At 41.6% G+C, this 27,951-nt stretch overlaps 1 protein-coding gene across 1 annotated transcript in view; it reads left to right on the forward strand.

Annotated features, from left to right (window-relative positions):
• The window catches only part of CNTN5 (contactin 5), a 544,075-nt gene that overhangs the window by 202,367 nt on the left and 313,757 nt on the right, over positions 1–27,951 (forward strand). The window contains exons 3-4 of the mRNA XM_077805582.1: positions 8,852–8,975; positions 10,664–10,839. Of these exons, the coding sequence (XP_077661708.1) occupies positions 8,852–8,975; positions 10,664–10,839 (300 nt within the window). The remainder of the gene's footprint in view (positions 1–8,851; positions 8,976–10,663; positions 10,840–27,951) is intronic.

Here is a 27,951-nt window from a genome sequence, read left to right on the forward strand (position 1 = left end):
AATTAACATTCCACTAGTGTGAATCATACCAGCAGGTTTCAGTAACACCAATTAGATTGAATTTATGCTTGTAAGCGAGCAATTGCAGTTCCCCACATTTGCTACTCAGGTTCCACCCTTGTTGTATAAGCAATTCAGAAGTTTCTTCTCCATGTCTTTTGGTTCCTTGATTAATTTTGTTCACAACATATCGATTTTGAGCTGACTGAATGCCAGTAGTGTGCTGTCATTGTATGCAAATCATGCACTGCATGCCCCCCAGACCAGCTGTGCCCACAAGACAGTTCTGTCCAGCCTGTAAATGAACAAACAAAATGGTGTCCTATGTACAGTGTGACTGTGAATGCACCATACATGTGAGGTCACACTGCATGGAGGATTCAGTTTTCCATGCAAGCGTACAGTTGCATGCCTGACTAAACATATCATGGCACACCACTGCTGAGTCCTCATGGTGGCCAGCTTTCACCTCCCCTTCCCCCCCCCCCCCCCCCCCGAAAAAAGAAGCTAGATAATTTCTCCTTTAAGAACATTTGTAATTATGGATGTTCAAATAATAGGTGTATAATAGGTGTAATCAAATATTATGCTACATGGCATAAACTGATCCTCTGCATGGATTGTGAAACATATACCTCTTCTTCTGCTCATCATACACACCCTTTGCAGCATTGCATAATCAGGTGCGATTTCAGAGGACATTTCATTTTTTCCCTGGAACAGCAGTTTTTCGCCATAGCCAGGATTCCAAAATAATTATATAATTTGGTACAGCAAATCTTCTGTTCCCACTTAAGTTTTTTCTAAAGCAAGTAGTAAATGTACTGGTAAGTAATGCCCCTTAGAATAAAAGTATTGTTAAATTTTCCTAGTCATCTTATTTTCACCTGCTTATTTGCTATATCTCTTTGAAATGCTTAGGGCTCTGAACACACTTAAACTATGTGAATAATCCCATTTACTTCTATGGTGCAACTCACGTGTTCAAAGCTACTGATATGCATAAGTATTTGCATGATCAGGCTCTTCTGTTGTCACTTGGCAGACACCCAGATTCAAATCTAACCTTGTAACTTTGCTTCCTTGCGGGACTAAGACACTGATTTAATTATGTGATCAAGCTATAGAATTATAGAAGTGTAGGACTAGAGAGGATCTTGAGAGGTCATCTAATCCAGCCCCTGTACTCAAGGCAGAACTATGTAATAACTAGACTATTTCTTACAGGTGTTTGTCTAACCTGTTCTTAAAAACCTCCAATGACTGGCTTTCCACAACCTCTCTAGGCAATTTGTTCCATTGCTTAACTACTGTGACAGTTAAGAAGTTTTTCCTAGTGTCCAACCTAAACCTCCCTTGCTGCAATGTAAGCCCATTGTTTCCTGTCCTATCCTCAGAAGTACAACGTTTTATATACTTGAACTGTTATCAGGTCCCCTCTCAGTCTTCTCTTCTTCAGACTAAACAAACCCTGTTTTTTCAATCTTCTCTCACAGTCATGTTTTCTCGACCTTTAATAATTTTTGTTGCTTTCCTCTGGACTTTCTCCAATTTGTTCACATCTTTCCTTTTCATCACTCAGAGGTTCATGTTTTACAGGAAGATGCCGTCTTCCCAAAAATGCAGAATGGTCTAAAGGCTTAGGCCAGGGTCTGACAGCCAGAATTCCTTGTCCTATCGTTGCAGCTGTCACTTATTTTGCTGTTTATTATTGGGTAATTTTTTTAAACATCTGTTCTTTATAAATGTCTGTTTTCCAGAGGATTACTAGGAATGCTGTGAACATTAGTCAATGTATCGCTGTAAAACTTTCCTCCGTCATCAGAATATATGCATGAATTGTTCCCCGTGGTGCTGGCTTCCGTTGCACCATTCGCTCTCTCTTAGCTGGTCACCTGTGCTCCAGTAGCATCCATTCACAAGACAGCTGGCAGCGGTTAGGGTGCAGTCTGTGGCCATTGATGTGGAATCAGTCTGTGTGCCCTCTGTGGTAGTAGACAACTGCTTGCTGTGCCATTGTAATAGACGACTGCTATGTCTACATCTGCTTGCTACGCCATTGTAGTGTGCCAGACTTTTGTCCACCATAGAAACTGTTGAGCTCTTCACTATCGAACCAATTGCTGGGATCATGGGTCAATGAGTGGCAGGGTGTGTACCGCACACTGGTAGGCCTGTTCAGTATGCCTCTGGGGCCCCATCCTGCTCCAAGATCCCTTGAAGAATTTGCCTGGGCATGTAAGGAGCCAGTTACCCGTTGGTACCACTCAGGAGGTACTGCAAGGGTCTTGCCAGTGGATAGGCTATATACCAGCAGGAGGACATATTAACTCAGCTTCATTTGCATTGCTGGCTGGTGGCCACTGATGATAGAATCACTATGTTGATCACTGTCACTACATGCTCCATGTAGGTCTGTGTCACTAACCATGCGGTAGCACCAATCAAGACCATGCTGGAAAGCAATAGTCAACAATGGGGTTACCCACTGAGATCAACCGCCGATGGATTTTTGAGGCACAGAGGCTGAGACGTAAATAGTGGCAGACTGAGCAGGCACAGATTGTAATCCCTTTCTCAGCACTGAGATACTTACGCACTTCCTGCAGAAAGGACTGCCACTCACAGATCGTTCTCTTTCGCCACAGCCTTACTCACGGAACATAAGTCGATGTCATTTCCACTCATGAAGGACAAAACCCCCTGCCCTGTCTCTTCCCACCCAGTGCCGACCCCTCCCTCGAGCACATCCCATCCCCGCTCCTCCTCGTGCCTCCTGCATGCCATGAAACAGCTGATTACAGCGAGCGGGTGGGGTTGGGAGGGAGGAGGAGGAGTTGACTGACGGGGCACCTGGAAGATGGGAAGCGCTGGGAGCGAGGGGGGAGCTGATAGGAAGATTGCCTGTGGTGCTAAGCACTCACTAATTTTTTTCCGTGGGTGCTCCAGGGCTGACACCACGGAGTCAGCGCCTATTGTGCCCTCACTCTGTACCCTCAATCTGTCTGACTTCATTGGGACGGTGTGTAGGTGCAGGATTGTGTGCTAGCAAATCTCATTGTATCAGAACTGCCACCCTTAACAGATCACAAATTATAAGATGGACCACCAAAAATCCAGAGATTACCACCCCCTCCCAAACCAAGATTTCAATTTTAGAAGATATTGTGCGTGTTTTGTTTCTTCTGATTTTTGAATTCCCCCTGCCCTTCCCCAGGGTTTGTGTGAGACAATTAGTGTTGCCTGCTCTCCCAATTTTATTGGGAAAGTTGATTTTGGGCCCAGCTGCAGGAGCTTTCTGCCCCACCCCTAGCAGTTCAGTACCCCTCAGTTCAGCTCCCCTCAGCCTCTGCTTCTCATGGGGTTCTTCACCCTGTCCTTTCCCAGGGGTGGGAGCTACAGCAGGTCATGTTGTATTAATTTAGATGGACCACATGGGGCACAGGTGCTAACATAACCCAGTCACTATTCAATGTTAAACAGTTTAAACAAGATTCAGGTGTTGGTAAACAGAGACCTGAGCCTGCTTAGTACCATGGCTAACACATCATAAAAAATCCTTTCATTAATATCCAAAAAAGAAGGGAAAACAGTTACAGCAGTCTCTTAGATGGTATCAAAGATAACTGTTTTTTTGCGGGGAAAAGAGAATACATTAGTTGAAATGAGCTGGAGCTGTAGTTATTGCTGTTGCTGTTAAAGTCCGATTCTCTTTGTTAGGAAAACAAGGCAAACACACACAAAAGGGGGAGAGGAAAGAACAGCAAAGATAGAAGCTGCATTTTCTGTCTCTGATGCTGACTTTCACTTTCCCCCTCACTGCTGGAAAAACACAGGCACATCACACTATCTTATTAGCCACTCAGACCTGGCAAACTCATCCTGGCATCAGGCTGTTTTGGGCATTGATTTAGCTAACGGATGTAGTATTGGTAACAAAATACTCCATAGTAAATGCTACATTTTTTTCTTTTCTTCCCACTATCCCAAGGTGCAAATATCTGCAAATACACTTGAACACTCGGCCCACCACACCACCAAGTCTGAAGATTTGGATAAGATAGCACCTCGAGTTGAAACCATGGCTTGATTTTTATAAACCACCCTTCCTTTTTACTAAACTCCAGTCTCATCAATTTCTTATTCTAGTAGTGTATCTCAGCATGCAGCTGAATTGCAAGAAACAACTGAAGGTCACTTTTATTAGTATTTTTAGCTTGCTTAAAGGATGGATTACCTAGTGAATCTTTTGATTGTTAGAAAAAGCTGGTGCTGACTTAGGCCGTTAGTACAGGATATTAAATAACTTGTATAATATAAATGACACCAATAGCTTATTGTTTATTGAAGAAATATAGAATCATGGCCTGATCTGAAAAACTCCTGTACATAAATTCCATTGAAGCCATGTGTCTATATATGACTTTAAAACAAACAAGCTGAAGTAACTATTTGCAGGATCAAACAGACCCTTAAATTGTTTTGCAGCAGTGGGTTGACATAGACAATGGCATTAAGATACTATGCTACTGTAAGCACAGAGGAAAAAAAACCTGAAAGAAATGGAAATTGGGGATTGTCAATTGCACCTACTCTGGCTTGTTTGCTTCACACATTGCTGAGCTAGTTTTAATCTTGTGTTCGTAGAAATACAAGTATCTGAAGTTATATCTTTTATTTTTTAGATTTTCCACATTAAACTAGCAATAAGCTTTTGATTCATTTCAACATATGTAAACACATCTTTATTAAAAAAAAGATTGAAAGGATAACTACAGTAGAACCTCAGAGTTAGGAACATCTTGGGAATGGAGGTTGTTCATAACTCTGAAATGTTCGTTACTCTGAACAAAACATTCTGGTGGTTCTTTCAAAAGTTTACAACTGAACGTTGACTTAATGCAGCTTTGAAACTTTACAAATTTCTGAAGAAAAACACTGTGCTTTTTCTTAATTTTTTTAGTAGCTTACGTTTAGCACAGTATTATGCTGTATTTGCCCTTTTTTTTTTTGGGTCTCTGCTGCTGCCTGATTGCGTACTTACAGTTCCAGATGAGGTCTGTGGATGACTAGTCAGTTCATAACTCTGAGGTTCTACTGAAGCTTTTGTTTGGCCTTTTCCTAATATGGAAAGAACTGAATAAACAAAAAGACACATAGATCTTAATAGAGTGCAATTTCTATATGACATCAACATTTGTCTGACAAAACGGTCAACCAGTGAACGATTCCTGTGATCCTCATCCTTTTTTCATACCCTAAGATTCCTTTTGGTATATTAGGACCCCTACTACCAGAATTCTTCTACTGTCTATCTCTGGGGTGGGCAAACTTTTTGGGCCGAGGGCCACATCTGGGTGGGAAAATTGTATGCATGGCAGGGGGTTCGGGTGTAGAAAGGAGTGCGGGGTGTGGGAGGGGTTGCCGTGTGCAGGAAAGGGGCTCAGGGCAAGGGATGGGGGCAGAGGAGGGGTGTGGGGTGTATGAGGGGCTCAGGGAAGGGGGGAGGGGTGCAGAGTGCAGGAAGGGGCTCAGGGCAGAGGAGCAGGAGGGGTGCGGACTGCGGGAGGGAGCTCAGGGCAGGGGTTTGGGGTGCAGGAAGGGTGCGGGGGTGCAACAGGGGGCTCAGGGCAGGGAGTTAGGGTACAGGAGGGGTGCGGCAGGGGACTCAGGGCAGGGGGTTGGGGTCCAGGAGGGGTGCGGCTGGGGGCTTAGGGCAGGGAGTTAGGGTGCAGGAGGGGTTCAGGCTGCAGCCTGACGCCGCTTACCTAAAGCGGCTCCGGGGAGGCAGCGGCGCGCATCGGGACCAGGGCAAGCTCCCTGCCTGCCTGCCTGCCCAGGCCCCACGCCGTGCTGCTCCGGAAAGTGACCAGCACCACGTCCCTGTGTGGCCCCGGAGGGGAGACGGGACACAGGGCTCCGTGCACTGCCCTTGCCACACCTCCAGGTACCTCCCCCGAAGGTCCCATTGGCCGCAGTTCCCCATTCACGGCCAATGGGAGCTGTGGGGGGCGGTGCCTGGAGGCAAAGGCAACCCCCGGAGCACTCTGGCCCCCCACCCCGGGGCCCCAGGGACATGGTGCCGCCCACTTCTGAGAGCAGCGCGAGGCCTGCAGCACCACAGGGGGCAATCCCGTGGGCCAGATCCAAAGCCCTGATGGGCCAGATCCGGCCCGCGGGCCGTAGTTTGCCCACCCCTGGTCTATCTGCATAACCCTCCCATTTAGAAATATAGAAAGTCATGATGCCCAGGTTGTGTAACCCTGCACCCATTAAAGTCGTCCTAAATTATTAATGGATTTACAATAAAGGGCAGTGACACAGCAGCTACCATATGGAATTTTAAAAGGGTAGTACCATTAAAATAGAATTAGAAGGTTGTTTCCCCATCAAATCATAATTTGTCAACACTTGTCTCAATACTACCTCAGATTACCCACTGTTTTCCCTATATGTAGGACAGGAGGTGTTGGTGATAACAGTTGGCAAATGTTAATGTTATAGACTCAATGTTACATTAGGTCACTACTGGTGAAGTATAAGTGCTTTATTGAACTATGCATGGATCTGTCACTCTTCTTAAATTTAGATATTTGTTTTTAAAACTTGCCATCATACATCAGTGTTAAGTAAGGGGTTGGTAACGAGCACAGTGGTATTTTATTTCTTGATCCTGTAAAGGAAGTAAGTCACTGTTCTTCTTTCTTTTTCTGCTCTGTTTGGTCTCTCTTGTGCATTTGTCACCAGACTCCTCTATTCCATATATATAGTTCTGTGTAATCTTTGCTCTAAAATGCTGAGAGCTCTATAATAGTGAAGGCAAATTTGTATGGTTTACATTCACTTGTTTACCTACGTCAGATGATCTGACAAATGTCCATTACTGAAAACCAGAAAAAAAATATTTTCAGCTTTTTTGTACAAGTGTCCACCTGTTTTAAAACCAGCTTCTATTGTGAGTTGAATCACTTAAACAGTGTTCATTAGGATTATGGACCAGCCCAAACTGTGCGGCTCCATGTGCCTTAATTCACTTAGTGCAGTTTGTCAAAAGGGGATCCTGTGGCCAGAAAGGGGTGGGTTCCAAAAAGTGACCAAATTAGGCCATTATTTTACGTCAACAGCAAGCAGAAATGCCTAAGTGAGGTGTTTTCTCAGGTGCACATACAAAGCTAGTCTTGGGGTAGCTTATTTTTAGTTTGGCAGCCTGCCCTGATAGGAGGGTGATAAGAAGCCAACTGCCAACATGTGTTTCTACAAATATATTAGGCTGACTTAAACAGCCGAATGCCAAATGCTCTCCCCAAGCTCCTCAGGTGATTTTGGACAAACCTGGGAGAAGTTTTATTATGTGAACTGTAAACTGTAAAACCGTGATAGATGAACCCCTGCTCCTCTGTGTTTCATTGTGTGTAAAGGGAAAATGTGTATGTTTGCCCCCAGATCCTTAGACCAGTAATTGCAAATTAAATTACAGGCACTGTCCCAAATTCAGAGGTGAGTCTAAGAGAATTGGGAGGGAATCTAAATTGGTATAAATTACACTGTATTTTACTTCTACTACCCTGTATTACACTTGCTGAGACTTACATGATCAGACACATTATACTAATTTGAAATTGATACTCCTTCTACACACCACATCTAGATTTGGCCCATAGATTCAATGCATACCAATCTCTCTCAATTCAGTCATACTAATGCTTATATACTAATAGACCAAATTCACAGGTGACATGGGAGGAAATGTACATTTTAGATTTCAATATACACACAGGTGTGGCAGGACTCACCAGCTGGTGCTGTTACAAATAATTTTACAAGTTCTTTTCCTTAGTGTGAGAGTACTTTACATGCCCTGAAATAAAGGACGTGTTGGTATTTATTTTGTGCTACAATCCACAGGCAACAACTTTCTGATTTCCTTGGGGGTGCTCGACCCCTGCTATGCCCCAGGCCCTGCCCCCAGTCCACCCCGTCCCCCAGACCCTACCCTGTTCACCCTCTTCCCACCCTGCCACTTTCAACTCCTGCTCCGCCCCAGCCCACCTCTTCTTGCCCTGTTCTGCCCCTCCCCCGAGCATGCCCTGCCCTCACCCCGCCTCTTCCTGCTCCTGCTCCTCTATCTTCCCCCCCCAGCACCTCCTGCCCCACTCTGAACAGCTGATCAGCAGTGGGTGGGAGGCACTGGAGGGGAAGGGGTGGAGCTGATCAGCAGGGCCCACCAGTGGGTGTTGACCACCCACTATTTTTTTCCATGGGTGCTCCAGCCCCAAAGCACCCACCGAGTTGGCGCCTATGCTACAATCTCTTTGGGGGGAGCTGTTGAAAGCAGCCAGTTTGCTCTCTGAATTAATCTTTAACTAAAGTCAACTTTTGGGGAAGAATTGCTTCCTGGGAACTGTATATAGATGTGTATATGTAACTGTATATAGGTGTATAGAGTGTAAATAGAACAAGTTACACTAAGAAAATACCCAGAGTCCATGTCACTGATTTCTTCTCCAATGGGAAGCTGACCTATAAAGTCCCAATATCTGCTGCTGCTCAGCAGAAGGGCAATATTACATGACCTTTCCCCATGCTTTAAATTATTTATTATCCTTACAAACGAATGTAGTAGATCTCTAAGGAAACAATATTCAAGTACCGTTGTCTCTGAATTTACTGCTGTGGTGTTTCCTTACCATATTTTAGTTTTTAAACCCACAGCATCTGGAGGCATTTGATGGTCAGTCTGTGGAAAAAACATATGCAATGCAGTGTGATATTATAACCTGAGTGTATAAGAGCTCTGATAAGGTAACATTTACTAAGAGTTCTGAAACTCGGACTCCTTGTGTTTCTGCAGAAAGTGTGGATTACGGGCCGGTGTTTATACAAGAGCCGGATGATGTGATTTTTCCTACTGATTCTGAAGAGAAGAAAGTGTCTCTGAATTGCCAAGCACGAGGAAACCCTGCTCCTATTTACAGGTACAGTGAGTCCGTGGAGAATTTTTTGCAGCTTTCAGAATGAATGGTGCTCTCCTTCTGAACAGCAGCATGAGGCTGGGGAACAAAGTAATGGAAAGGCTTAGCGGCCCAAACATAATAGCCCTGTTCCTTGGCTCTGGGACCAGTGGGGACTCTAAGGAGGCAAGTGGAACAGGCAACTGGCAGGAGTTATAGCCCCACGCCCCCTTGCTTCCTAAGAGATTCCACCAGTAGGCACCTTTAACACTGGATGGTCCCCCAGCCTGGCTTTCTGTGAATGGGAAATGCAGGCCACAGTCTCTGCAAGTCCACGTGAGGATCCATGGTTAGGTTGTCTGTCTGGATACGGGTGCAGGTGGAGGAGATAGGAGGAGCATTGGCACTGGTGATGGGGCACTTCCCAACCATAGCAATTATATTACAACTCCCTCACAAACTCCCCTGTTCGCTAGCTCCCCTTGGTCGCTTAGCCTCTGTCTTTTAAGGCCTTCTCTCCTAGGTTAATCACACAGGGTGCGGTGATTCTCAAGGCTGATTGAGGCTGATCAAAGATAGTCAAGGATGATCCAGGGAACAAAGGCTCAAACAGTCTGCAGACACACAATCCCAACTGACCCAGTAACTGAAATAACCGAAAATAACTGAAATAATCTGAAAGAGAAAGAAAAACACAAACAGCCAAACAAACTCACTCAGCCCAAAGTTAGTACTCGCACCTTGTTCGTTCAGCAGGGGGATCTCCTTCTCCCCCTCTCAAACTCTCCTGTCCACCTACTAGCTCCTCAAAGTATTAGTCTTAGTCCCTGAATCCTAGTCTCCTCTCCTAGACAATTTCAGTCTCCCTCCCACACCACAACCCAGATTCCTCATCCCAGTCAATTTCCCTTGTTGCCTCTCCCACAAGTTCAGTTCTTGTGCCCTCTGCATTTGAATCAAGCAGCTTCTTCGTCTATGGCTCCTGGGCCCACCAAGGTGTGTCATTCAAAGCACAGGGGAGACAGACTCCCTGCTTTCAGTTCCATGGAATCATAGACTATCAGGGTTGGAAGGGACCTCGGGAGGTCATCTAGTCCAACCCCCTGCTCAGAGCAGGACCAATCCCCGACTAAATCATCCCAGCCAGGGCTTTGTCAAAATTAGCTGTTACCACTCAAGAAAGAGACCTTGGAGTCATTGTGGAGAGTTCTCTGAAAACATCTGCTCTATGTGCAGCGGCACTGTAAAATAGTTAACAGAATATTAGGAACCATTAGGAAAGGGATAGATAATACCTTGAATATTGCACACAGTTCTGGTTACCAATCCATGAGAGGACCTTCCCTTGTATCCCATGACACCTGACTTTGCTTAAGAGCTTTTGGGGAGGGACCTTGTCAAAGGCTTTCTGTATTTTTTCATATTTTCAAAACAATGTATGTTCCCCTACCCTGGTTCTCAGAAATGTCTAAACTGTTTTAGCTGAAAGTTTCAAAAAACAAAACAATCAGCTCAAACTGTTAAAGTTTGGTGAAGCTACAAACAATTGAAAACAGGATCTTATCATGGGAAGTATCTGGTGACTTTAATAAAGACATTGGTATGAGCACTGCCTATAATAATCATCTTGACTCATTTACATCTTTTGCATGGTTTCAGAAGTGTCCTTTTCCAGACAATTGCTGAACTAGTTTCTCCCATTTTCTCCCAAGATGGCTACGAAATGGAACTGAAATTGATATTGAAAGTGATTACCGCTACAGTTTGATAGAAGGAAGTTTTATCATCAACAATCCCAGTGAAGCAAAGGATTCTGGGCAATATCAATGTTTAACCACCAATGTGTTTGGAAGTATTTTGAGCAGAGAGGCCACCCTTCAGTTTGCATGTGAGTAACAGTATTTTAACATGGATTCAACTATTACACTGCTTAATAAGCTTCTGTATTGTAATTTTTAAATGCCCTATATAAATAGCATTATCATGTACAGACTTTTATTATTCCATGCAAAATGGGAGGGTTAGAAATAAACTACCTTGTTTATGAGAGAGAGCTGTTACTTGTGTAACTTTTAAGAGACTGAGACTAGCCAGAGAACTCTTGTAAAAAAACACAATTGCTGTAAAATTTAATTTTCAGTTTCTACATTTTCCAGTGATATTTTTCATGTAACGCTAATTTTCTGATGACCACATAATTCGTTTTATCATACAGAGCTTTGTGTGTACATTACCTAAATTCATTTTATCCATCACTATAGCTTTGTGTACGCGTGCACACACACACACACACATACACACACAGTCAGCTATAAGAGACTGTGACAAAATGAATTATGTTAATGTCAGAAAATTGGAATTAAATGAATGATCATGAAATAAATGAAAAAATCACTAGTGAATGTAAAAATGGAAAATTAAATGGTCCAGCATCTAAAATAATGTGTTGTCTGCAATTTATATATATATCAATATATAGTGACAAATCTATGCATAGATAGATAGATAGATCTTTGTCATTGCATGTGTGCGTATTTATATCTATAAAAGATATAAAGAGAGAAATCCATTTCGTGACTCAGAGTAATATTCTGTAGATTGTTAAGAAAATATTCTTGTTTAAAAATTGGGCTTTCTCATGAGTCACTAGTTGCCACTGAGGAAATGCACATTTTTTCACAGATTCAGGTATCCTCCCTCCAGCAGTGGCTTATCCTTGTTGCTTCTCGGGAAGGCAAACATCCATTCTGAGACACATCAAGTCATGTTATATAAGGATTTAGTAAGAGAGCGGGATGTAGTAAGAGTAAGAGCTGGGCAAATAACTGGTATTTTTATTTGCTGGCACTTCTGGAAAACAAAAAATAAAAAAAAATCAGTTCAATCCAAACCAAGTCTGAAAATTGTGAAAAATTCCAGTATATCTAAAAAATCACTTTCAGGCATTTTCAAAAATAGATGCATGAAACAAGAAGCAGCAATGGCAAGCAGCAGCAGCTCCCTTACAATGTTTAGCCCAACGGTTACTGCACTTACCTAGGGTGTGAGAGACCTGGGTGCAATTCTCCCCTCTGCCTAACGGGAAGAAGGAATTTTAACTTGCATCTAACCGCATGGTTATATGATATTCTGGTGTAGGCTGTCTCAGTCCCTGTGGCTGCAGCTGCACCACTTCATATGAATAATTAAATAAGCATTAGAACAGAACCTGAGTTCTCCTCCCCCCAGTTTGATGCCCTAATCTCCAGTCTATAGTCATTGGACCAGGAAAAGAAAGTGAGAATGAGAATGACAATTCATTGTCATTCACAGTCACTCATAATGACACTGGATAGTCATTGGGCCAGGGAAAGAGCATGAGAATGACTCTATAGGCTGGTGATTAGGGCACTCACCTAGGAGGTGGGAGACCCAAGTTCAAGTGCTTACTCCACTGACTAATTAAACAAAGTGGAATAGCTTCAACAGGAGAGAATGAGAGAGAGCTGTCCCAGAATATCCTATAACCCAGTGACTGGGCTACTTTCCTACAATGTAGAAGCCCTGAGTTCAAATCCCTTCTCCTTAGGCGGGGAGGGGGGGGTTAAGCCTAGGTCTCCACATCCCAAGATGGTGCCTTAACCACTGAGCTAAAGATATAAGAGAGGCAGCCATAGCATGAGCACTGGCTTCTCCCCCTTCAGCTGTTTAGTGAATGGCTTCTAAGTCCCAAAAATATGGGAGGGGGGGGATTGTTAGCCAAAACCATTAAGTGAATTCATGTCAAATTTATGAATTGTTTCAGTTCCACCAAAACTCTGTTTTTCAGTGAATAAACTTTGTCTAAAATTTTTTCCCAGATCCAGTAGATCCCAATTTCCCAGCTCCTACTGGCCCTGAAACATGAGGTGTTAAATTAGTCAAATTGCATGGCTGCAGTTGTTATTACTAATTTCCTTAATAAAGTGGTGGAACTGTGTCTCTGTGCGAGGGTAGGGAAATATATATTTTACAGGCAGATTTCCACCAATTGTGCCACTGTTAAAATTCTATACTGAAATGTGTAAGACTACAAAGGTACAAAATATATTCTCCATATTACAGAACAGTGTACTTACACTTAAAATGTTACAGTGATCTCATCAGTCATTTCTAGAACTCAGTCCTGAGTTCAGCACTGAGAAAATCCTGCTGGGTCTCACCTTGTATGTAACAAAGCTATTGTAAAATGATTTTTTGGCTATGTAACATTATGACTGGTAAATGTGGGTTGTTTCATGGCATTGAAACACGGTGTTTTGAGTCTCCTTCACAAAAATGACTAAAATGTAGGTCAGCTGACCCTAACTGCAACAAGAGAAGCTACTCAGGGGATGGGGCCAGAGTTACAGAAGGCAGTGTGGAATTCTAGTGTCTGACGATTGCAACATACTCAGGATCCAATATACCTTTGTAAGGCTACAGTAAAGTAAAATTTGTTCTCTTTTGACTAATTCTGACAGAATTATTCACCATCTCCACTTGGAACATATGAGGAGGGTTTTGTATTTGAAATTTTTGATCAGCATTCACATTTGCACTTGCAGACGTGGAAGTTGTTAGCGTATGGCTACTTGTAGGTGTTTTCTACCCATTATTTTAAACGGTTAGCTCTGGAGTGGCAGTAGAGCTTGCTACAGGGTAAGTTAATAGTAGAATGCTGGCTGACGAGGCCAGAGGTGAAGGTGGGCAAGGCTGCAAATCTCATAGGAGGGAAGGAGGATGTTGGTAGCAAATAGAGCACCATGAAAGAAGATGCAGAGTGGTGAAGGAAACAAAAAGAATGTAAAGTAACCAAACTGAAGTGTGCTGGTGGGGGCGGGAGGGGCAGCAGGAGGGGAGAGAGAAGAAAAGAACAGAATTTCCACTTGCACCAATGTAAAATGTTAATCTTTTAATAGTTTGGGAGCAACTCTGAAGCAAACAGCAATTCCAGTTATGATGTGCCGTCTAATCTCTTATCCTCTCTCCTGCTCTATGCTCCTTCAGATCTAACCACTCCCTCTACATCAGTTTCCCATTTTTGCTTGTGTTTCCTTACAGGCCATCCCCGACAACTAGAACTTGATTCCTGTCTTGGTGACCATGCTTCTGCCTTCTCTTTATATAAGCATACCACTTCCATGAGGCCCATCAACCTTAATCCCCTCAACAGTGACATGTTGGTTTTGTTCATAAGAAAAATAGCAAACCATCCTCCCTCCCACCCAGAACAAAGACAACAATCTCTCCTAGTTTATAATTATGTGTGTGTGTCTACTTGTGTCTATTTGTTTACTTGGACTGTAGTATCTTTGAGGGCAGGACCTATAACTTCCCTTTGTACAGTACCAAGCACACTGTTGCACTCAATAAATAATGGCTATTAGTCTTAAATATATCTTAATTGACACAGAGTTCTTCACTCTTTGAAGTATGTGTCTGGAATAGAATCATAGAAGTGTAGGACTGGAAGGGACTTCAACAGATCATCTAGTCCAGTCCCTGAACTCAAGGCAGGATTAATACTTCTGTCACATTTCTAATTCTTAATACTTCTTTCACGTTTCTAATATAGTCCAGGCTGACAACTATTCTCCCATAATGCAGTGATTTTTTAATAATATGTAGCAATTCACTATATAAAATGGTGTCACTATGCTGTATTATGCTGATAAGAGCTTTGAATTGATAATGTGACATCTCCAACTTCTCACACATCCTGCTGAGTTTAGAATCTGAAAGCTCATAGCAATCTATCAAAAGTTTAGATTCTGTGCGTCAGTTAGAAATTTGTGTCAGTAAATCAAAAAGAAAATGAATCAAGAATAAAGTCTTTCCATGCTGTTTCCGGCTTCAAAACATCTTTATATGCCAACCTTGCTAAATTGATAGTTCATATCTAAATCAGAACACACTGCTTTCCAGGGTATTCAGCTGATTTAGATCTGAATATAGTCTTCCTTGCAGCAGTAGTTTAAAAGTTAGAATAATTTTTCATCATGGGCTGTTGGGGGAATTGCAATATATAGTAGTAGTAATGTTAGTGCCCAGTAATGTAGTTCCACTATAGCTAACGATAATCAGCAGTTGCCATTAGGAAACCTGAATTCCAGGGGTTATAACTTGTAATGTGCGTCATAGATGCTTTTTTGTGCTCTTTACACTGCAGTATAAAGAATGTCTTTAGTATTTAAAACAAAATGTTGCAGATAGTTAATCCCTAATGCCTTAAAAAAATCCTCTACAGCATAATCAGAGCCTTTGTGAAACAATTTCATGGGCTTTACATATGTAGATATCCTGAGTAAAATATCTGTATCTCAGTGCTATACGTAATGCCCATTTCCCTTGCATTTAAATGCATTAACTTGTTGGTTACATCGTTGGGATATAATGCAATTTGGTTTTATGTACAATAGTGTCATTCGTTCACAAGGGATTCCAAAGCACTCTACTGGTAATGAAGGGTCAATATCGAAAGACTGGATTAATATAATCTTTAGGAAAGTTATGATTTAATTGGATCCAATTTTGACTGTTGGTATTATAGTCCATCAAGCAAAAAAGATCCCAGTTATTTAAAGATAACTTGATTTACAGCAGGCTATCATCTTCAGAGCAGTTTAATAATACTGAGCCAGGCTGTACATCTTTAAAAAAATATCTCCCCTGTGGCAGTATAAATATCCTAGAGAGCACCAGTGCCAAAACAAACCCTTGGAAATACCACATATGGCCACAGTTCAGAATGATCAACTGGGCCTTTAAGGAAGGATCCAGAACAATTTCAATATAGTCCTATCACTCCCAACCAGCTTCAGCCCAGTTACCTAGGTTACCAGTGCCTGATCATCACGACTCAAAGATCTTACCACCTCCGTAAACTTATCTTATCTTTTGATACAAGTGTATTGTTCAAGATTCTAACAAAGACACTCTCAATACTATGGCTGTGCCTAAAACTGGAAGCCATGATGCAGGCCATTGCTGTGTGTGAATGTTCACGTTGTTAAACTGAAACTTAGTTTTCTAAGATCTTGTCTAAACATACGGTTGTAGCCAAAGATCAGTTTGAAGTTTACAAACTCAGTCTAGCTGAGGTAGGTTTCTATGGAAAGAGGATTCATTAGAGATGGGATCACTTTTCATAGTTATGTTTGATAAGACTGGCAACATAGGACCTAGCCTGTAGTTAATGAGTCAAAGCCCAGCAATTTGACCATAATGATCTGAAAGCTGGTCTAAAACCACCATGACATACCAAGACGTTTGAGCCAATGAGCTCTGGAGTTTGCATAGTGGCATTCACTTCCTCTTGTTTCCCCCAAACCATGTGTTCTAGAAACCTAGAAATCAATCACACCTTACAGGGAGATTTACAGAAATAAGGTCATGTAATTGCTTGAGGTGCACGGTCTGCATCATTTTGGCAATTAATTAACTTTTTTGCAGCTTGTAGCTAACTAGACTTGCTCTTTCAATTCAGTAGAACAATGGTGCATAGCTCCAAAAAAGCAGCATAGACAGTTTAAAGGAGTCCTTCAAGCAGCAGTGCAGAAAAAAGCACATGCTGCAGCATACACATGAAAAACATCGAGAAAGCTAACAAAACTGAAGGGTTCATATGTTACAATAGCCTCCAACTATGGACAACCAAGTTATGCACAAAGTTGCTGCGGTCATTGTTATGCGGTTCAACACCAATGCAACATTACAAGCACCATGATGTCACCTCCCTGTGCATGCATAGTTAAACCACAGTCCTCTCCGAAACCAAAAATTGGACTCTGAAAAACTTAGTTGGTATCTTCAAAGTTGGAGTACTTGAGAAGTGTGTGTTGCACAGCTAAAATTAATGAAATTAGCTGGACTGAATGTGGCTAGCTCAATGCAAAAATCATCCTTGGCCTGGCACAGCTTTACAATTTCTTAATTCAGTGGAGTTAGTCCAAATTTCCATGAGTGGAACAGGCTATGATTTGAACCTGTGTTTTTCAGTGTGGAGAAACATCTTGTGTGCCAAAGGAGGACACAAGGCCTCTGCTTTCAGAAAACCCTGGCAGTCTGCTACTGTGGCAGATGTTGTGAGCACAAACCTAAACTTTGATGACCAGCTAGTAGTTGTAATGAAGTATTTTTTTTTTCTATAAAATCCCTTTGGGAGAAGGAACTTACTTAATAATAGTCTGTAAAAGTTTTATGATATAACTTTATGTAGTATAAATCTATTCCAGTAGAGCAGAATTTACAATACTAATCTGATTCCCTTGACTTCTACTGGCTTATGTGGATGCAAATGCATAACCTAATTGAGGATTTACAAATAAAAGGTTAACAATAATTCTGAACACAGAGCTTTGTTTGCCTGTCTGCTCTTGTTATTGCTACATCAATTCAAATGTAAGTTATCTTTGATGTTACTAGAACTGGTTGTGAAACTGACAAAATGCAAAGAGTGTTTCCAAATGAGTGAATTCTAGCCACTCTTAATGCAAAGCATCCACTTGTCCTTGCCCAGGCTTTGGAATGGGATACTGTAGCTTTGCTTATAACAAAAGATATACTTTTGCTGACTTTGCCACCCATAAAATCAGAGGCAGATTAAGATTTCTGGGGGACCTGGGCCAAAGCAAGTGGGAGGTCCCTCCCCACCCCTTCCGCCTAGGATGACCAGATAGCAAGTGTAAAAAATCGAGACAGGAGGTGGGGGTAATAGGTACCTATATAAGAAAAAGCCTCCAAAATTGGGACTGTCCCTATAAAATTGGGACATCTGGTCACCCTACTTCTGCCTGTGGCCCTGCCCCCATTCTGCCCCTTCCATCTGCGACCTCTCCCACAGTCCCACCCCTTTCAGTCCCTTCCTCGGGCCTTCCCCTGTTCCACCCAGGGTCCCCCCCATTCCATCACCCCACTGCAGCCCCACAACCCCTTTTTCTCCTTTTTGCCCCACTCTACCCCACTGTGACCCCAGGATTGGAGAAGCTCTGTCCCCACGCCATGGCCCCAGGGCTGCAGAGGGAAGTGAGAGCTCCCCCAGCCCTGAGGCTATTGCAGGTAGCGAGAGCTCCTCCAGTTCCAGGGCCACAGTGGGAGTCCAGGTGCTGGGGCGTCCCCTGCCACACCCTGCACTTCTGCTGAGGACTAGGGTCGGGGCACTTCCGCCCTGCTCACCTGGAGCTTCTGACGGAGAATGGATCAGGCGTGGGGAGTTCTACTGCCACCCCACAGCTTCTGCCAGGGATGGGTGGTGGGCACGGGCAGGGGAGGGGGCTTTTTACCTGGAGGCTTCTATTGGGGATGGGGTCAGGTCGTGGACCACTGGGCAGGGTCTTTCCCCATCCTACAGCTTCTGCCAGGGATGGGTGGTGGGCCCTGGGGGTTGGTGGGCCCTGGGGGTTGGGGGGCTTACCCTGCTGCCTCGTGGCTTCCATTGGGGATGGGGCTGGGTCAGAGACTGCTGGGAGGGGTGTTTGCCCATCCCACAGTTTCTGCTAGGGTCAGGGGCTGCTGGGGAGTGGGGGTGCTTCCTCCATCCTGCAGCTGCTGCCACAGAGTGGGGTCCCAGGATGCTGGGGGAGGCTTCCCCCACCCAGTGCTGCTGCACAGAGTGGGGTTGGGCCCGGCGGATTTTTTCCGGGGGCCCCCCAATTGGCCTGGGCCCCTGGGCATGGGCCCCATCTGCCCAGTGGCTAATGTGCCACTGCATAGAATTTATCTTCACTGTAAGGCCATAAAACAAAATTTCCTTTTTTCTTCGTAAATTATTCAGTTTTTTGCAGGCCTATCTTATCTGCAGTATTTAAAACTTCATCCCCCCAAAAAAAGGGCTAGGGGAGGCCGTCTTAGAAATTCTTAAGTCAACTCTTAATTGCAACTTTACTCTGCTGATTGTCACTGCCTTTTTTGTATTTCTCTTCTAAAAAAACCCACTATTTTCTCATTTAGACTACAGAAAAATATTGATTAGCGATAATTCGTACTTCCTTTTTCAACTGATGAGCTAACAGTGCTGTCTGCTGATATTCAGAATAAGAAGTCAACAGTGACACACATAAATAAATCAATAATTTATTGGTAGACAGCCTGCTTACTGCGTATTCCATCATAGTATACTTGTGACAGTTCATCAGAGAGTTCACCGTCTCCTAAGAACTGAGTTTAATGAGCCACACTTTCTTTTTTCGCAAAAAGAAAAGGAGGACTTGCGGCACCTTACAGACTAACAAATTTATTCGAGCATAAGCTTTCGTGAGCTACAGCTCACTTCCTAACACTGTTGGCTTTTTTATCTGCCCCTGCACACTGAGCGCATGTTTTCAGAGAACTATCCACAGTGACTCCAAGATCTCTTTCTTGAGTATTAACAGCTAATTTAGATCCCATCATTTTGCACATATAGTTGGGATTATATTTTCCAATTTGCATCTATCAATATTGAATTTTATGTGCCATTTTGACAGGTTTCAGAGTAACAGCCGTGTTAGTCTGTATTCGCAAAAAGAAAAGGAGTACTTGTGGCACCTTAGAGACTAACAAATTTATTCGAGCATAAGCTTTCGTGAGCTACAGCTCACTTCAGCTGTAGCTCACTTCAGCTGTAGCTCACGAAAGCTTATGCTCAAATAAATTTGTTAGTCTCTTAGGTGCCACAAGTTCTCCTTTTCTTTTTGTGAATACAGACTAACACAGCTACTACTCTGAAACCTGTCATTTTCTTTTTTGCCATGGAAACACGAAGCTTTGGACATCTGATTGGATTTATCCTATTATTTCTTAACAGAAATTATTTTTAAACTGTTGATTTTATTACATCCACCTAGATATGAAAAAAACCCTGCTATGTTGAGTTAATTCCAAGATTAACAACATAATAAAATGATTAGTCGCATTACAATCCAGATGTTCCCTTCTAAACAACACCAACCTGCACAGTATTATTATAAAATATTAATTATAATAAGATTTAGCTACATGAGCATAAGCTGAAGTGAGGAAAGAAGCCAGAAAGCAATTGGTCAAACTTTACTTTTGAGAAACTTCCCTGATGATCCTGTAATACACCCTGAGTTTTTCTCTGAAATCTACATCTACAGCAGCATTAGACATGTTACTTACAGTTAATAAGAACTAGAGATATAACAGAAATTTACAACATGGAACACATAAATATTTTTTCCACTTTTAGTCTATATTTTAAAAGATACATGCTTAGGATGCACCAGTGAAACAAGTCCACGGGGCACAAGCAGGTAGTTGCACAGTTAATTATTTGTTTCTATGTGCAAATATATTCTATTTATGCAATTTTGGCTTGATCCTGCAAAATACTGAGCATTCTGATTCAGATCCAGAAAAGCACTTAATTAAAAAAACATAATTAATCCCCCTGAATTTGATGGGATGATCAACATTAATGTTAAGCATGTGCTTAGGTGCTTTGTTGGATTGGGGTGAGAATGCTCAGCAGTTTGTAGAACTGAGGCTTTTTTTCTTTGCTTGTAAGTGTGCAAATTCTGTGGGCACAACTTTAGTGCCTGTATTTGAAAATGTTTCCCCTTTTTATCATGGTAACCAGCAGAGAATGTCCCAACCAGTCCATATGGGTTTCTTACCATACCATCATTATGTCAGAAACATAACAGGATCGATTAACCCCCCTCTCCGCCCCTCATTTTTTGACCATTTCTTTTCTCTGTAAGGAAAATAAATGTATAACGTGGAAGGACAAATGTCCTACATTAGCAACAGTGGCTTTCCTTCTTATTAACTTCATTCTCCTGCCTTCTAGCACCGAGCAGTGAGGCCCAACAAACAGAGCCTCTCCAAAGGTAGACCCTTCATTGTGTTGGGAAAGAGAGAATGTGTGTGTGTGTGTGTGTGTGTGTGTGTGTGTACGCACGCCATCTGTAGATCCATTTGGGCTTTGAAGGTGTAATTCCATACTCGAGTAATTATGCAGTTCGTAAAGGTTTTTAATAGGTTACTACTATGTGAAAAATGGATAGTATTTTTTTAAAAGGAGCACATGAAAATGTGTGCTAAACGTATCTGCTCATTAATTTTGCTTTTAGACTGAGTCCATTCCTAACCATTCCTGAGTCTGTATTTTTGTTTATTTCAATTGTATATCTTTGGAGCAGACATCTAAAATAATAATATTTGAGCTAAGGGCTAGATTGTGTTGTTAGGCACAGCCCTCGCTAACCAGTGACACACAGGGGCACAGTGCTCCAGGCAAAATACCAGGATGCATTGTGCTTCAGAGACATCCCTAAGGCAGAATTCCAGTGTTCCTTTCTTTCCCCAGGAGGGAAAGCAGATTAATTTGAACATCCTTTTCTGGTGTGTGATACATTTCCCCTGGTGTGTCCAGCTGACTGTTTTATGGTAATGGTTTAACAGAGCCATGGCTTTACCTAATCCTGTCCTATTTGCTCCTGGTGGGAGCATTTCAGGTACAGCTGAGACCCAGTACCCAAGGAGCTGCAAAGCAACTCCGCAAGGAAGGGTGCCCATCCTCACTCTCCTGCACATCTGTATCAGGACAAGGGACAATATAGTCTTCAGAAAATACAGCAGAATTAAGATAGGGTCTGTGAATTATGAGCATAAATACAGAGTTAAAATAGTTAAGGTAGATATCAGATTCTGCTGGTTTAGGTTACTAGCCAAATATTTTGGTGTGGTTTTTGGATGCAATTTAGTGAGCCTAATGGCTCATTTATTACTTCATTGAAGTTACACTGTACATAGGGATAACTTCAACCTTATTGATCTTTGTGCAGCAGATACTGAAAAAATTCAAACAGAAATGTGGTGTATCAGTCCTATCAAGTTCATTTGTTGCTACATGTTTTTTGATCCCAACAAACTATTGTCAGCAACTTTGCTTTAGCACTGCTCAATCTTCTGACAACAGGAAAAGGAGTACTTGTGGCACCTTAGAGACTAACCAATTTATTTGAGCATAAGCTTTCGTGAGCTACAGCTCACTTCATCGGATGCATACTATGGAAAGTACAGAAGACAGCATATTTTTAACAGTACAATTGATACTTTCTGTTCTGTAAAAGCACTAATAGCAATCAGCTATTTAGCGCAGACACAAGCAGCTAGCAGTTATTTAGGGCAGACACAGTTTGATGGGCAGACACAATTTGAATCTTAATTTCAGCAGTCATATCCACTTGCTTCTCACTTTTGCATCTTGTGTTTTTAGTGTGAGACTGGCAGGAATTCTACCTAATCTGCCCATAATCTGCTGTAACTATTTTTTCGAATCTAACCTCTGATGTTTCTATTGCACCTAGAACCGTGGCATTTAAGTACGGATGACAACATTTTAGGTAGCACTAATGGAGGATATTTTCAAAGGCTCTAAGAGGAGTTCAGTGTAAAGATCCACTGAGTCTTAATGGAGTTGGGTGTCTACCTGCCTTTGAAAATCATCCCCATATTGTTTAGAGGAAATGCCTTTATGTGATACCAAACATTAGTTTTAACTATTTCTTCTTATTTAATCTTTTGGTCCCTCTTTATTATTTTCTTACTCTCTTTTTAGTCCTCGTCTTCCCTCTGGGAGAGATGCTGTTAATGAGAGAAGCCTATAATCCAAACATGTGTCTTGCATTTGATCTGAACATGATCGCATTCTGGTTCTGTTTGATTTCTTCTGGCAAAGAATTACTCAGTCAGAATTCTCCTTCTAACAGCATGGTGGCCCCAGTGCTTGAGTGCCTGACTCTGAGCAACTCCAGGTGAAGTGCTCCTATGGAGCACAGCTTTTGTGGTGGGTTGCGGATGGTGAGTTGGTTTACAGGAGACTCAGGTCTAAACCCATTGGGGGTGATGATGATTAGGACAAGTTCTCAAATTCTCTCACATAGAAGTGCATTCCTGTGCACGTTGCAGCTTCCAGTTCCTCAGCCTACTCTAAAACCTTCCCAGGCAGTTCTAATTTGACCCCAGTTAACAAGATACCATCCCACTGGAGTAACACTTTTGCTGCTGGTTCATGTTCTGTTCTCGCCAGACCCAGTTGCTTGCTCTTTAGCCAAGTGTCATTTCACAATGAGAGATACTATCACACCTCTCTTTGAAATGTCCTCTTTCTTTAGGTCTGATCCTGTACACGCTCACTTGTATAAAACCAGTAGAAGGCTGGTTGTACTATGCTCAGTGGTAAGATTGTGCCACATCACGACATTAATGGGCTTTCTGAGGTCTGTTCACAAAGATCTAGGTAAGATTAACTGCTGATTCAAAAGGAACTATATTTCAAAATAACATGGCACTCTTTTGGCATTAAATACATCCACTTGGAAGCCTCTTCATCAAATTATCATAGAATCATAGAATATCAGGGTTGGAAGGGACCTCAGGAGGTCATCTAGTCCAACCCCCTGCTCAAAGCAGGACCAATCCCCAATTTTTGCCCCAGATCCCTAAATGGCCCCCTCAAGGATTGAACTCACAAGCCTGGGTTTAGCAGGCCAATGCTCAAACCACTGAGCTATCCCTCTCCCCCCCAGGATATCATTTATGCCATAAAATGATAATGAGGGTGTACTTATGCTATAGTTATTGACCCAAATGGTAACTTTTTAAATTTGTAAAAATATTAAAAGATCAAAAGTAATATTTGGCATAAATCACAGAAATAATAAACTTATCCCTTTGTCCTTCAAACAAAAATAAACTCCCAACAAAAATTCCCATCTCCATATTCTGATGCCATACCTCCTGAGTACTGGAGGGGTGGGCAGGGGATCTGATCTTTACCAAGTATTTAATAGCACTTATGTCATGAATTACTAAGATTTCACTAGTTTTTGCAAAGTATGCCACAGAACATTTACTAATGTACAGTGGCATATTGTAAACAATTAAAGCTAAATTACATTTGCCAAAATAAATTAACAAAGGTATGTTCTGTGACTTTTTCTTCCTATGCTTCTTATTTAACTATTAATTCACAAAATTAAGATATGCTCAGCAGGTCTCCCTGATCTTAGTGGGAAATTAATGAGATTTGGCACTGATGATAGGGGCCCTTGAGGAACCTAACACTAGGCAGATTCCATTGTAAATAATAGTCAATATTAATTTGTTTTCTCAGTATTATAGAAGGATATGCTTTCGAAATAGCAAATCAGAGAAGTATCGTTGAAAGTGAAAATATCTGTAGATTTTTAGTTGCATCTGTCTGGGAGAGGGGGGACAAAGTCACTTTTCCACTTCATAAGCAACTGTCTGCTCAAGCTGGTCACCGTTAGATATCCCTGGTGTCATCTAGAGAAAATAATTCAGATACTGAAGATTTTGTGTGCAGGAGTGGGGCAGGGAGGGTCTAGAAGAGAGGTAAGGGGAAAGGAGGGTGAAATTACAATAAATCTTCTTATAACAGTATTCACACCTCACATAAAATAGGTGTGATGAACATAGTAATCTCGTTTACATTTCATAGGATTTGTGCTCGCCATGTAAAGTACCATTTTCCCATGATCACCCTGTTATAGAAGCATAGAATTGTAGGACTGGAAAAGACCTCAAGAGGTCATCTAGTCCAGTCTCCTGCACTCATGGCAGAACTAAGTATTATCTAAACCATCCCTGACAGATGTTTGTCTAACTTGCTCTTAAAAATCTCCAATGATGGAGATTCCACAACCTCCCTGGGCAATTCACTCCAGTGCTTAACCACCCTGATGGTTAGGAAGTTTTTTCTTATGTCCAACCTAAACTGCCCTTGCTGCAATTTATGCCCATTGCTTCTCTCCTATCCTCAAAGATTAAGGAGAAGGATTTTTCTCCCTCCTCCTTGTAACAACCTTTTACGTACTCGAAAACTGTTATCATGTCCCCTCTCAGTCTTCTCTTCTCCAGACTAAAAAACCACATTTTTTTCAATCTTCCCTCATGGGTCATGTTTTCTAGACCTTTAATCATTACTGCAGAATGTTTCTTCAGTTTTCCAGATCATTTTGAATTTGAATCCTACTCTCTAAAGCACTTCCAACCCCTCCCAGCTTGGTATCATCTGCATACTTTATAAGAGTACTCTCTATGCCATTATTTAAATCACGATGAAGATATTGAACAGAATCGGATCCAGAACTGATCCCTGTGGGACTCCAATTGATTTGCCTGTCCAGCTTGACTGTGAACCACTGGTAACTACTCTCTAGGGTCAGTTTTCCAACCAGTTATGCATCCACCTTATAGTAGCTTCATATGAGTTGTATTTCCCTTGTTTGTTTATGAGAAGGTCATGCGAGATAGTATCAAAAGCCTTACTAAAGTCAAGATATAGCACGTCTACAACTTCCCAGAAGTCAGATTCATACAGCATAGGTGGTTTAGAAGAGGCAGAACTTCCCTGCAGGACCTTTTGGAAAATGTCTTAGCTAAAAAATGTTTCAGAAACTTTAATTAGGTTCAAACGTAATCAAGCATGGAAATAGATTAAAATGTAAATGTGGAACCCACCTACCTCCTACCCAGGCAACCTTAATTAGAACACAATGCTGTAATGCACAAATTGATGACATGCTGTATCTAATATGGATTAATTATTTGACAAACACAAAGACCCATCAACAAAAAAATATATATATTTCAGAATAAAATTTACTCCATGCCTGGGCAGACTAAGTACCTTATGCTCCAAGTCAGTTATCCCTCATAAGAAAGAGAGGCTTAAATGAGAAACTTCTACACTACATTCTGCAAGCAGTGATACTGGTAATTCAGTAATTGTCACCCTTCCCACCAAATTAGTATGGAACCGGTGCCCCAGCTTTCCATGACATTCTGTGATGGCTGGGGTGCTAGAATCAGTATCCTGGAACAATGTCAGCTTGGAAAATTAGTGGTTGCCATTTAAGTCATCATCATTTGTGAACACTCACTGTACTGTGGTAGCTGAGCTACCTCATTATTTATCTTTCTGTACTTAAAACGTAAATTCACAGTGATAGCCCAGATAATATTGTGTGGTAATTGCTGGTGAGGTTAAATTTTTAGAGCTGACCTCTGTACAATCAACCAACCGAAATTACACTTGTAATTTCATTGTGATACCATATTCTTCACTTCTTGTCCTACATTGTTCTGTCCTGTTAATACAGCCCCTGCATTTCTGTCTAAATGGAAGGTGGCTGTTGTTATCTGTCTAGAATGGAAAAATGCAGAATTCAAAACTAATGATAATTGCTCAGTCTGTGGAGCAGCAAATCTTGTTAAATGAATTTTAATAACTTCTGTTCTTTTGTTGCTTAATATATAAGGTCTGGAATAAATATATTGTACTAGCATGACATTGAGGGATGGCAGCCCTTCTAATTTTATGATATTAAGAGATTTTAACATCTTATTAAAATAACTAAATCACAAGGATATTTGTGTTTCATTAAATACAAACAAAACCCAGCAAATTGGAACAGAATGCTGAAAGGATTTAAAGAAATACTGAATATTTCAAATTCAGATCAGACTAGTAGTAACTAAAAATGATTTCCATTTAAAAGTGTTCAACACCCGGCGTGAAATGGATAACAGTCTAAGTCCAGTTCCCAGTGGACAGGAATTCACAGCACAAAACCTACCACTATAACCAGCATCCTTGTTATCCACCTCATCATAGATGCCAGTGGCTAAATGGTAGATCCTGTAGAGCAGTGCTTCTCAAGCTATCTGATGTGAGGGACCGGCAATTTTTTTTCCTATGTGCGTGCAGATTGGCAGCCAATGGCTCGATGACCGGCTCTGGTCCGCGGACCACCACTTTGAGTAACATTGCTGTAGAGCGCTTAAACTCCCTTTGAAATCAATAGTGCTATTAGATGGGGGCAAAATGCTCAGATCTTTGCAGGATTGAGCCTTAGATGAATAAGAAGTAGAACTGGTCAGAAACTGGAATTTCCATTTCACGGGAAATTCTGACATTTCAAATTAATTTTTCATTATGAAGCAGAATGAAAAGCCACAATATTGAAAAATTTTGATTCAGGACCATCCGTTTGTTTCATTTTGATAATGTAAACATGTGGTTTTGATAAGGTAAAAACATGTTTCAACTGTATTGTTTTGAATAATTTCATTTTAACTTGTATTAAAATATTAATAATTCTATATAAAATTATCAAAATGAAGAAGTTGAAATTATTTGTTTTGACTTTTTCCCCCATAAAATTGATGCAATCCCACAAAACATTTTGATTTCAACAAAACTGTGTTTTCGATGGAAAACTCTTCCATCAAAAAAAAAAAAAATGACCAGCTTTAGCAGAGAGATTGAACTACCTTTGTAATAATCTGAACCTCTCTTTGCTGAAAGCCATACCACATCAAAGTATTAAAGGACAACTTTGTTAGTTATTGAATGGTTTAAATGAAATTATAAAGAAATCACGTGGAACCTGTCTAATTTCTTCCAGAAATCTTCATAGACTAACACTGAAAAGTTATGTGCAAACAGTAATAAATATATAAAAAGAGGTGAACAGCAGTTTAAATATATTTTGTTTAAGGAGATGAACATAGGCTCTAATGAACATTTTTGAGAGTACATGGAAATAGAGTGAAAATTAGAGTGTATTATGTTACTATGGGCTGAAGAAGGAGCTGAGTGTTGATCTCAGGGTCTTAGAAACATCTTGTTTTCTAAACAGCTTGCTTTTTGGGGGGAAAATAACCCAGCAGTTTTGAGTTTTTAAATGATTGTGGACGCTACAGTGAAACATCAAACTGGGGCAGCTGTAGGGGCTCTGCTACCCTAAGGAGACCAGCAGATGTCCATCCCTATCAGCCTGCAGTCATCCATGCAGTCACTGAGGGGCTGATACTCAGATGTTACGAACATCCATAACTCCCATTCACTTCAGCTGGACATTTGGGTACTCAGCACTTATAAATAGGGTTATTTAGGACCCTTCAATGAGTTTCTTTTCCTCCAACATCTTCCTCCAGCCTGTAAAATATATTTGTTTTTTCATAA

This window comes from Eretmochelys imbricata, chromosome 1, assembly GCF_965152235.1.
Source record: "Eretmochelys imbricata isolate rEreImb1 chromosome 1, rEreImb1.hap1, whole genome shotgun sequence".
Classification (NCBI taxonomy): domain Eukaryota; kingdom Metazoa; phylum Chordata; order Testudines; family Cheloniidae; genus Eretmochelys; species Eretmochelys imbricata.